The sequence below is a fragment of the Pseudorasbora parva genome, chromosome 6 (genome assembly GCF_024679245.1).
Source record: "Pseudorasbora parva isolate DD20220531a chromosome 6, ASM2467924v1, whole genome shotgun sequence".
NCBI lineage: Eukaryota > Metazoa > Chordata > Actinopteri > Cypriniformes > Gobionidae > Pseudorasbora > Pseudorasbora parva.
Genome location: NC_090177.1, coordinates 40,783,702 through 40,796,008, shown reverse-complemented (window position 1 = coordinate 40,796,008; position 12,307 = coordinate 40,783,702). Strand labels below are relative to the sequence as shown.

General features: G+C 45.7%; 1 protein-coding gene across 1 annotated transcript in view; it reads right to left on the bottom strand.

Annotated features, from left to right (window-relative positions):
• Positions 1-4,043, bottom strand: part of dhx35 (DEAH-box helicase 35) — a 36,607-nt gene extending 32,564 nt beyond the window's left edge. The window contains exons 1-5 of the mRNA XM_067446951.1: positions 3,941-4,043; positions 3,410-3,537; positions 550-642; positions 395-472; positions 217-321 (exon numbers count right to left, since the gene is read on the bottom strand). Coding sequence (XP_067303052.1) covers positions 217-321; positions 395-472; positions 550-642; positions 3,410-3,537; positions 3,941-3,980 — 444 coding nt within the window. The 5' untranslated portion in view covers positions 3,981-4,043. The remainder of the gene's footprint in view (positions 1-216; positions 322-394; positions 473-549; positions 643-3,409; positions 3,538-3,940) is intronic.
• Between the last annotated feature and the right edge of the window lie 8,264 nt (positions 4,044-12,307).

Below are 12,307 nucleotides of genomic sequence, written 5' to 3'. Positions count from 1 at the left end.
AATTAATCATAAAATGGCCCTGATATGTCATTAAACATTAAGAAATCATGTTAATGTCAAACACTTATACCACTGACAACAGTAGTCCGGCCAGGATATTGTCATTTAAAAGTTGTTGTTGCAGCTCAACTGATGAAAAGACTTCTTTAATCGCGTCATGGCGTCGCAGCGCTTGTAGTTGGGACACGGTGTAAGGATGAAAATGAGCATCTCTACCTTTATACGAGTGGCGTGTGGGTCAGAGCAGTCGTCAAACCTGATGGTGTAGCCCACCTCGTGCCCCAGAAACGCCCCTCGCTCCTCTGCGACGCGACTGGCCACCTGTGTGCACACGATCACAGACTACAGCAGGCGCTCAGCATCACACACGAGCTGAGGAGAAGGGCTTACGTACAGATGTGGCCGCCACCCGTCGAGGCTGGGTCACGCCGATCACCTTCCCTTCTGCAGCCCATCCCGCCTCCAGCAGATACTGCAGACACATCGCATGACCATCACCACAGGCTCTTTACAAGCAAACCCCAAAACCAGGACAACCGACGGACAAACCTGAGGGATTTGTGTGCTTTTTCCAGATCCTGTCTCCCCAACAATCACCACAGTCTGGAAACTCTCCACCAGATAGAGGATGTTGTTTCTGTGCTGGATGCAACAAACAAACACCATTCATAAATACAGACTCTGTACAATTGTAAAGTGTTGGGGAAAGTTGCTTTTAAAGGGATAGTTCACCCAAAAAGTCATTAATTCCTCACCCTAATGTGGTTGGACACCCGTCAGACCTCCGTTCACCTTCAGACACAGATGCAGATATTAGTGTTGAAATCCGATGGCTCAGAAAGGCCTTCATTGACACCAATGCCATTTCCTCTCTCAATGTGCTGATTCATAACTGTTCGAACGTTTTTTTTTTGCACCCAAAAACTATTCCCGTCGCTTCATAAAATGATTGTAGAGCCGCTGTAGTGAGATGGGCTTTGTAACGCCGTCTTTAGTGCCTTTATGGGTCTTGAGAGAGGAAATGACATTGGTGTCAATGAAGGCCTTTCTGAGCCATCGGATTTCAACACTAATATCTTCACTTGTCTTGAAGGTCTGAGGTCTTACGGGTGTCCAATGACATTAGGGTGAGGAATTAATGACTGAATTATAATTTTTGGGTGAATTAACCCTATAAAGAGTAATGCATTGCAATATTGTGTAAAGGCAGGCGTATGCCGTAAGAGTTCAGGCACTCGGGAGGTCGTGAGACACTGCACCCGTTATAAGTCACTTAAAGGGATAGTTTACCCAAAAATTTACATTACCCCATGATTTTCTCCCCTCAAGCCTTCCTAGGTGTATATGACATTCTTCTTTCAGACGAACACAATCAGTTATATTAAAAAAGTCCACAAAAACACCAGCCTGAAGTAGGTAGTTCATATCTGCGATTTATATTGAATATGTGTCCTTCACTGAGAAATACAGTTAAGTAGAGGCCAAAACGTGATGTCCGGAGGAGATATTAGTTTTCAGTGACCCTACAATTTTATTAAAACCATTAAAATAAAAAAATAAAATATTATATATATATTACATTTGAGGGAAGAACAAACCACTATACTTGGTTATGGTGTTTATTGTTAACAATTATTTGGCAAAAGTGCAAACTACAGTTACCGGTTTTATTTTACTATGTTAAGCAACATGCAGAGAAAACACAAATCTCACAGGAAAAACAAACATTGATTACAGTTTTAAAAGTTAAAAAAAACTTCTAAAAAACTAATAGTGATAATAATAATTATTACCAAACACACTATTTTATACGCATATATTGCTACATTTGCCAAAACAGGCCAGTTTATTTTAGCATATTTGACTTTGGGTGCCTCATTCGGAGTACCAAACAATATTACATGATTTAAAGTACAAGAAAAAGCAAATTAAGGTTCACACACCGGAGTTGTTATTGTAAAACTTATTAAAAATCCTTTTTGTTAATTGATGTAAAGCAGAAATAAAATTAAATTAAACATTAATGGAAGATGGAAGAACTCAAATGTTGCCTTGCCAAATAACTGAAATAGTTTAAGAGGAAGTACTAAAATCTGACACTGAAATAAATAGATGAAAGCTAGACATGTTAAAAGAAGAACGATAAAAAATGAAAAGCACAAAACTACTTAAACTGCACAATTCAAATAAAAACTATATATATTATATATATATATATATATATATATATATATATATATATATATATATATATAAATAAATAAAAGTTTGTTTTTGCATAATATATGTGTGTGTGTGTGTGTGTGTGTGTGTGTGTAAGGTGTATAATTATGATGTATATTTTAGTACACACACATTAATGTATATATTTAAGAAATATTTGCATGTATATATAATTATATAATTTATTTTATATATAATAGGAGTGTAATGATATTAAAACCGAACCGGAAAACTGCGATACACCACCCACGGTACGAACCACGATACTCTTATGTGGACCCAAAGGCCCTTTATTAACTATAGTATGACTATAGTATTAACAAAAACTGCTATTTAATATATTTAACTTATAGACCTTTTATTCATCAGTATTAGTCATATTCATACAATTAATGTGTTTGTTAAGTAGGCTAAAATGGGACATTACTTGTGTGTGTCATCATATTTTATTAAATAAATGTGCTTGTTTTTTTTAAACATTATGGTAAATGGTAAAATGAGTCGATTATTTCTGACTAGTCTACAGCGCAGACATTTATTTCATTTGAGTTTACTCAGGTATGCTCTAAAGAAATTGTGAAGCCAATATATAAAGTTAATAAAGATAAAGTTAATAAGTTAAATTATTGTTGTTGTTATTAAGATAAAAGTGAATCTAGTGTTGTTATTGCTGGAGCCTGCCGTGAACCCTGACTCCACCGCACACAGAACCGAACCGTGGCATTGGTGTATCGTCGTTACACCCCTAATATATAAATATAACGCATTCTTTTTAAATATATACATGTATGTGTGTGTGTATTTATATATACATAATAATTATACAGTACACACACATATACATATATATAGGCCTATTATGTAAACACAAACTTTTATATTGGATTAATCAATCGCCCAGCACTATTATTAATAAATACGGGCAAGTGCGAGGAGGTATGGAAATACATATGTTGACAGGACATTCAATCATTGCATTCGGACCGATGATGTGTCCAATGATTGGACAAATATTTTTTTTCTCCTGAGACTTCCACAGAATATATACAAGTTTTAATATTTAGACCACTTCTTTTTGACTGCTATCAGGATGTGATGGGTTTCAACCAGTACTGCCTGACCTAGCTTTGACAGCGATCCACAGACACACACACACACACACACACACACACACACACATCTGTACCTTGAAGACGGGAAGCCTCTGCCTCTGTTTCTCTATGGAGAGAGCCGTGTGCGGGTTGAAGATGATGGGCGAGCCGGTGGTCTCAGTGGACAGATCTCTCTCCTCACACACACCCGGAGCCTCTGAGCCTTGAAGACACACACACAAACACACATCAGCCATTCACACACACTGACAGACAGGAGCTCCATCTTCACTGTCATGCATCAATGGAATCAGAGCATTCTGGACAAATGCAGCGCATCCACGAGAGAACAACGAGTCTGGATCAATCTAGTGCATTATTATAGTGAGAAAACTTTCGTGCATTTTGTGTGTTGTGTTGTGTTGCTGGGATGCACGTGATGATGTTATATAGTCATGCAGCACTGCAGTAACACACTAATACATCAAATACACACTAACATTGCACATAAATAAACACACAGCTCAGCGCTACAGCAGCAAACGTTTACTGTGTAGTAATATCACCAGACAAAATAAGTGTATGTATATATATTAGTATAACACGATACACGATATGAATTTTACCGGGTTTCCAGAATTTCATGGTGGTGTGGGGCGCCGCCATGATGCTACGTGCCTACGTCACTGGCCTCGGGGGTGTCACGCTCGCGCGTGGTGTGAACTCAACACTAGAGGACGACAAAGACGATGATGCCAATTTTTAAGGAATTTGTTTAACGGACATATTAACCATTTTATGAACGCTCTTCTTATATCATATAAAATGATGTTCTGAAAAACAACAAAGTTTAAAACACTTCTTTCCTTAATGTTAAAAATTAAATTTTCTCTCGGGTACGTCATCACAGTCAACGTAGTTCATAGCAACAACAAAACCGTTTCTTGATTTTATCTAGTGGTTATTTGGGGAAAAACAGTGTTGTTGTTTTTTTGTTTTGTTTTTTTGTTTTTGTTTTTTTTTTTGGGGGGGGGGTACCTCACCATAACTCAGCAATAATGACAAACCCAAAAGTAATATTAAATGTCGAACATATTTGTAGCCTACTATTTAAAGGGTCAGTTCACCCAAAAATAAAAATGTGATGTTCCCTTTCGAGAGAGGTTCCTCGTATTGCGTATGGGAAAAATGAGAATATGAAGCAAAATTTTATTAATAAAGGTATCCATGTAAAGCGCAGTGCAGCTGCACGGCAATAGCCCAGCGCAAGGAGCGCTCTGATTGGCCGGGCTGCGGCACTGCAGGAACCTATGGTGAGGCGGCTGAGAGGAATGAACCAATGGGGGCGCTCCAGAAAAAACACTGAAAAAGGTGCTTATATTTGCATAATGGAGGCTATATAAGACCCTGATTCGCCATAGGTGTCAGATTTTATCTCCTTCAGCGACACCATCTCTGACCTCCAGAAGAAGCACAGCCGTCGAACAAGCACCAGCGGAACCTGCAGCTGTGAAGACGTCGGATTCCCCCGGTCTCCGCCTTCTCTGCCGTTCCAGCTACGCCATCCGGCGCTATATCCTTTTATTTTAAACCTTCTAAAAGAGCGCGAGGCGTTGTTGCAAATGCCTCGCATGTCCTGCGACTCATGCAGAGCCCCTCTCCTCGGCGGTGACCGTCACATCATCTGTGTGACATGTCTCGGACGGGACCACGTGCAGCTCACGCTCTCCGGGGCGGCTGCCCTGAGTGTGACATGATGGCACTGCAGACCCTTTGGGCTCACCTCGCCTCCTTCGACCAGGTCCCTCCGCCTGCCACTGGGCCACGCCGCAAGAAACGTTGCAACCAGAGGCCACCTGAGCGACCGAGTGACTGCACGCCGGATGATTCCCTGTGTGCCTCGCCCTTGCCAGTCACCTTCACTCAGGAAGAACAGCATCCCTCCTTAGCAGCGGCCTGTTCGGTTTCCTTCGGTGGGCCGTCGCCAGAGGAAGACGAAGACAGCCTCTCTACAGCCGCGTCCGGCAGCGTGTGGTCAGTTTCTGTCTCGGAGCCCCCCGCTTCGACGCAGACCGCCATGAGCTCCAAAACCAGTGTCAACGCGGAACTTATCCGCGTGCTCACTAAGGCCGTGGAAGACCTCGGGCTCGAGTGGTCCCAGCCCGAAGAGCCAGCGCGCAGTAGACTGGTCGAGTGGTACCTCGAAAGCCGCCGCCTCTCTTCTCCTCAGAAGCCCGCGCCTTTCTTCCCAGAGGTACACGACGAGCTTACCAAGTCTTTGAAGTTGCCCTACTCTTCTCGCGCGAGATCCGCCTTTTCCCCAGGGCTCTCTACCATCGACGGCGACAAGGAAAAAGGCTACGAGTCTCTTCCCCCCCTTGAAGAGGCTGTCGCCGCGCACCTCTGCCCGCCCTCCTCCAGAGGATGGCAGGCTAGGGCGCAGCACCCTTCCAAGCCCTGCCGCACCACCTTTGCTCTTGCCAGCCAAGCATATGCCTCCGCTGGCCAGGCTTCCGCGGCTCTTTACACCATGGCTGTCCTTCAGGTGTTCCAGGCCAGACTTCTCCGCTCTCTGGATGAGTCTGTCCCTGACTCCGAAGCTTTGAAGGACCTTCGCAGCGCGACGGACTTAGCCCTTCGTGCTACTAAGGCCACCGCGCAAGCCATTGGAAAGAATATGGCTAACCTAACGGTCTTAGAAAGGCACCTTTGGCTGAACTTGACCGAGATGAAGGACGCAGATAAAGCCTCCTTCCTGGACGCCCCCATCTCTACTACTGGTCTCTTCGGTCCAGGGTTTCGCGGAGCGTTTCACCAAACTACAAAAACTGCATGCTTCTCATGCCATGAGGCACTTCCTACCCAAGCGCTCCAGCTCTTCTTCAGGCCGGGGGTGCCCTCAAGGTAGAGCTCCGCCCTCTCAGCCCGCTAAGTCGGCTGTGCCATCTTCTTGGCCTCGCTCCGCTTCTGGAACACGCCAACGCTCCACGAACCGCAGCAGGCAGCCCGAACGCCGGGGACCTCGACCCAAGCTTGTGTTGAACCCCGAGGCTCCGAAGCCGTCCTAGCCACAAGGAGAAAGAGGAGATGGTCAGCTCTCACCTCGGCCGGACCCCCATCTCTCCCTCCCGGTCTCTCAGTTCCCTGCACCCAGATGACTGCCGACCTCAATTTTGCAGCCAACGAGCCCGTTGTCAAACGCACTCGCCTGCACACAAACGCCATTATCACGGCGACCCAAATAAATCTCAAAAAGAGCTTTTTCTCTGTAGTAAATGTGCCCACTTCTCAGTCTGCACCCCTACACTCATATACCCCTCTCAACCATGCTATAAATGTCCCGGCACCCACTCCACAGTGCACGTCACCACACACAAGCATTACCCCCTCTGTGTCACAAACACAAAATGGCAGCGCTACCGAGTTCCCTCTAGTAGGCGACCCTTATCCGCGCCAGCTCCAATCAATATCGCTTCGGGCTCAGGCCTGGCAGGCCATTCCCGGTATATCAAATTGGGTTGTGAACATAAAAAAGGGTTACTCGCTACAGTTCGTTTGCAGGCTTTCGCGCTGTGGTCGAGACCTCGGTGAAAAGCAGCGTCAGTCACGTGCTTTGCACCGAGATTTCGAAACTGTTAGAGAAGGGAGCGGTGGAACCCGTTCCCCCATCTCTAAGCGAGTCAGGCTTTTACAGCCGATACTTTCTTGTTCTGAAGAAGGACGGAGAGCTCAGGCCCATCCTAGATCTAAGGCATTTGAACAAAGCTCTGATGTCTCGCTCTTTCAAAATGCTGACGGTGAAACAGATCCTCGCGCACATTCGCCCCGAGGACTGGTTTTTCACGATAGATCTGAAAGACGCGTACTTTCACGTTCAGATAGCCCCCCACCACAGGCCACTCTTAAGATTCGCCTTCGAGGGGCAGGCTTATCAGTACACAGTCCTGCCATTCGGGTTATCCCTGGCACCCCGGCATTAGCCCCGCTCAGGCTCAAGGGGATGCGTGTACTGAACTACCTCGGCGACTGGCTCGTGATAGCCCAGTCTCGAGCATAACTATTAACACACAGATCCTGGCTCCTCAACCACTTAGACTGTTTGGGTCTCAGGATCAATATCGCCAAGAGCTCGCTGTCCCCCACCCAAAAGATATCTTTTCTGGGCACAGTTATAGACTCCAGACTCACGAACGCGTGGCTTACGTCACAGCACGAGCTATCTGTTCAGAGCATGGCGGTTTCATTCAAAGCCGGGACTCGCGTCCCCCCGAAACGTTTTCAGAGGATGCTCGGCCTTATGGCCTCGGCATCGTCAGTGCTCAGGCTACGACTGTTACACATGCGCCCCCTCCAGCTTTGGATACACGCCCGCGTCCCGCCTCATGCATGGAAATGGAGCTGTCTTCCCGTCAAAGTGAACCACAGCTGTATCAGAGCTCTGGCTCCTTGGACGGAGACAGGGTGGTATCAGAGGGGAGTGCTTATGGGCACGGTTACGAAGTTGAAAGTGGTCTCAACAGATGCTCTACAGGGCGCCCTACACGAGAGCAAGCCGAGCTCTGGCCTGTGGACAGAACCAGAGAAACAGCTGCACATAAACTGTCTAGAGATGAAAGCGGTCGCCTTATCGCAGAGAACTTTCCTTCCACACAAAAAGAACCACCACGTCTTGGTCCGTACAGACAACATGTCTGGCCCAGACTCCCTCTATATGCTTTCCCCCCGATCGCGATGCTGCCACAAACCATCAGGAAGATCAGGGAGACAGCATCCACGGTGCTTTTGATAGCCCCGCTCTGGAGGAACCGAACGTGGTTCTCCGATCTGATCCAGCTGTCAGACACAGACCCATGGCCCATTCCGCTGAGGAGAGACCTCCTCACGCAGGCGAAGGGGAAGATCTGGCATCCCAGTCCCGAGCTATGGGCCCTCCACTTATGGCCCATCAACTGGTATCGGGAACCTCTCTGACAGAGTTATGAACACTATTGCGGAAGCTAGAGCCCCCGCGACCAGGCGGCTCTATTCTCTGAAGTGGTCTGTGTTTTCTAACTGGTGTGCTGCGCGAAACATCGACGCACGCTCATGCGAAACGGCAGAAGTGCTCGCTTTTCTCCAAGAGCTATTGGACGTGGGTCGTTCCCCCTCCATCCACCATAGCAGCTAACTGCCACCATAGCAGCTATTCTAGCTCAGATTGCGGGGCATTCACTAGGGAAAAGTGAGCTCATTGTACTCGGTCCCTATTTGGGACCTCGCTGTGGTTTTAGAGGCCATGAAGGGTCCCCCCTTCGACCCACTCCAGACCGCGACCGTAAAGCTCTTATCACTCAAAACCGCGTTTCTGCTGGCTCTGGCCTCGGTTAAGCGAGTGAGTGACTTACACGCACTCTCAGTGAGTCCGTCCTGTCTCGAGTTCGGGCCCAACAACTCCAAGGTTGTTCTCAAACCGAGACATGGTTTTATTATACCCAAAGTGCTTTCTACCCCTTTTAGAGCACAGGTTATTACACTGCTTCCATTACCCGCATCTCAGGGAGAACGGGACGCGAACCTACTCTGCCCGGTCAGAGCATTGAGACTGTATCTGGAGCGCTCCTCCCCCTTCAGGCAGTCGGACCAACTCTTCGTTTGCTTCGGCGGCCGCACTAAAGGTTGTGCTGTCACGAAGCAAAGACTCTCACACTGGATTGTGGACGCTATCTCGCTGGCATATAGGTCTAGAACCTAACCTCTCCTACAGGCATTAAAGCCCACTCCACTAGAGGCATGGCCTCCTCTTGGGCTTGGTCATGTGGCACTTCCATGGGAGATATCTGTGCAGCGGCAGGCTGGGCCTCTCCGTCCACTTTTATCAGATTCTACAAATTGGAGGTTCCAGCTCTACAAGCAGGGCTTCTCTCCATCTAGGCTCTTTCTTGACCCTGGCAACAGATTGCCTTATGTGTTCGGCCTATACACATTAGACCTTAAAGCACCATTTCACTCTACCATAGATCCGACTATGTCCGATCAGCTGTTCAAACGAACCGACTCTTCCGGTTCTTCTTTCCCCTTATAAACCGCCTATGTCGGTCTCTCTAGGGGCTTTTTGACATGTGCTAGGAGAATGCTGGGTCAGTCAGCACACACAGCGTTTTACATTGTGTTCCCATGCGCAATACGAGGAACCTCTCTCGAAAGGGAACGTACTCGGTTACTTTCGTAACCTCGGTTCCCTGAGAGAGAGGAACGAGTATTGCTTTCCGTGCCGTGTTCGTGCTTCTCAGGTATCGCTTCAGTCGATCTTAAAATCTGACACCTATGGTGAATCAGGGTCTTATATAGCCTCCAGTATGCAAATATAAAACCTTTTCAGTGGTTTTTCTGGAGCGCCCCCATTGGTTCGTTCCTGTCAGCCGCCTCACCATAGGTTCCTGCAGTGCCACGGCCCGGCCAATCAGAGCGCTCCTCGCGCTGGGCTATTGCCGTGCAGCTGCACTGCGCTTTACATGGATACCTTTATTAATAAAATTTTGCTTCATATTCTCGAGAAAAGGAGTTTTTCCCATACGCAATACTCGTTCCCTCTCTCTCAGGGAACCGAGGTTACGAAAGTAACCGAGTTCGTTTCTCTGCTGACCCCCAGGGCATCCAACATGTAGGTGTGTTTGTTTCTGCAGTAGAACACAAATGAAGATTTTTAACTCAGCCGTTGCTGTGTGCCGGTCATATAATGGGGTGAATGGGTAACAACTCTATGAGAGCAAAACAAACAATCAAAAAAAACATGCTTAGGCAACGTTCACAAAAACCCTGCTGCTCCTGACGACACATTGATATTTTATCATATACTCTGATATTAAGGATTTAATATGATATATATATATATATATATATATATATATATATATATATATATATATATATATATATATATATATATATATATTAGGGCCGGGACTCGGTTAAAAAAATTTATCTAATTAATTAGAGGCTTTGTAATTAATTAATCGAAATTAATCGCATTTTAATTGCATATAAATATTTGACCTGGAACAATGAGAAGTAGCCCAATTTTTCACATGGATTTTTAGCATACCATTGAATAATGACTGAATACATAAGCTTAATCAACAAAATATTGTTTATTTATTTCAGTCCAGCAGACCAGTGCAATGTTTGCCATTAAGTGTAGCAAAAGCATATTTGTGATATTTGAGGCTCGATGTGCTGCGGTGATACGCTAATTCCTTGTTGTATAGCAGGGGTGTCCAATCCTGCTCCTGGAGGGCCACTGTTCTGCTGAGTTTAGCTCTAACCCCAATTAAACACACCTGTACCAGCTCATTAAGGTCTTATTAGGCATACTAGAAACTTTAGCAGCGTATTGAGGCAAGCTGGAGCTAAACTCTGCAGGACGTCAGTGGCCCTCCAGGACCGACTTTGGATACCCGTTGTATAGCTTGCACACAACCATGCTCTTGTCGACGCTTCCATCGTTTCGTTTTTTAAAACTAAAAAAAATTTCCCATCCACGGGGCCAAGCAAAGCGGTCTCATCAGCTTCTTCGTTCATGTTCACTATGGTTTGTTGTTGTCATGGTTGTTGTCGTGACTCATGAGCAAGGGGGTAATCTAGCGCTCGGAAAGCGTTCCACCCCTAGGGGCTGCCATTGCTAACCAAGCCATCACCTGCTGTTAGCATCCCATTGACTCCCATTCATTTTTGAGTCACTTTGACAGTGAATAACTTTACATCTGAGACGTTTAAAGACTCCATTTGTCCATTGTTTATTTCTAAAGAAACACGACAATGCATAAAAGGCTCCGTTACCTTGTATCTTACACTATCGCCCCGTAGAAGCTGTTTTTGTAAAAATAGGCTAACTATTGCGTCATAACCAACGCGACTCTGTCGCACAGTTGAGAAATTACCGTATAGACCTGAGGAGACGCTCAGAAGCAATCTTTTACTGTCTATGAGACAGTCGGGGGGACGTGGAGACATAAAGTCTGATAAAGTCAAGGGGGAAGAATGGGGAGAAGCCCATAGTGAGCCAAAAGCAACGGGAGAAAATATTTAAACAACGTGATTCAGATTTCGCTTTCCACAACTACTAGAAGACCTACAGCTGTCAGACAGGAGGCTCACGTCACATCTACGTCCTCAAGCTCAGTCTGAGCCTGCGCAGTTCACTCAGCCATCAGGAAGTGAGTGCTCCTATACTGACATCACTTAAAGCCAAGGGGGTAATCTAGCGCTCGGAAAGCGTTCCACCCATTGGGGCTGCCATTGCTAACCAAGCCATCACCTGCTGTTAGCATCCCATTGACTCCCATTCATTTTTGAGTCACTTTGACAGTGAATAACTTTGCATCTGAGACGTTTAAAGACTCCATTTGTCCATTGTTTATTTCTAAAGAAACACGACAATGCATAAAAGGCTCCGTTACCTTGTATCTTACACTATCGCCCCGCAGAAGCTGTTTTTGTAAAAATAGGCTAACTATTGCGTCATAACCAACGCGACTCTGTCGCACAGTTGAGAAATTACCGTATAGACCTGAGGAGACGCTCGCAGGCAATCTTCTACTGTCTATGAGACAGTCGGGGGGACGTGGAGACATAAAGTCTGATAAAGTCAAGGGGGAAGAATGGGGAGAAGCCCATAGTGAGCCAAAAGCAACGGGAGAAAATATTTAAACAACGTGATTCAGCTTTCGCTTTCCACATCTACTAGAAGACTCACAGCTGTCAGACAGGAGGCTCACGTCACATCTACGTCCTCAAGCTCAGTCTGAGCCTGCGCAGTTCACTCAGCCATCAGGAAGTGAGCGCTCCTAGGTTGACTTCATTCTTTCTAATCTAACAGAATTGAATATTATGTTGCATTTTACATAGTCCTGAATTTGAATTTTTAAATGTTGAATATAGAGCATTTGAAACTGAACACATCCAAAATGTTTTTTTGTCCAAATTGTATAGACCTGTATTTTCAAACCGCAGATATT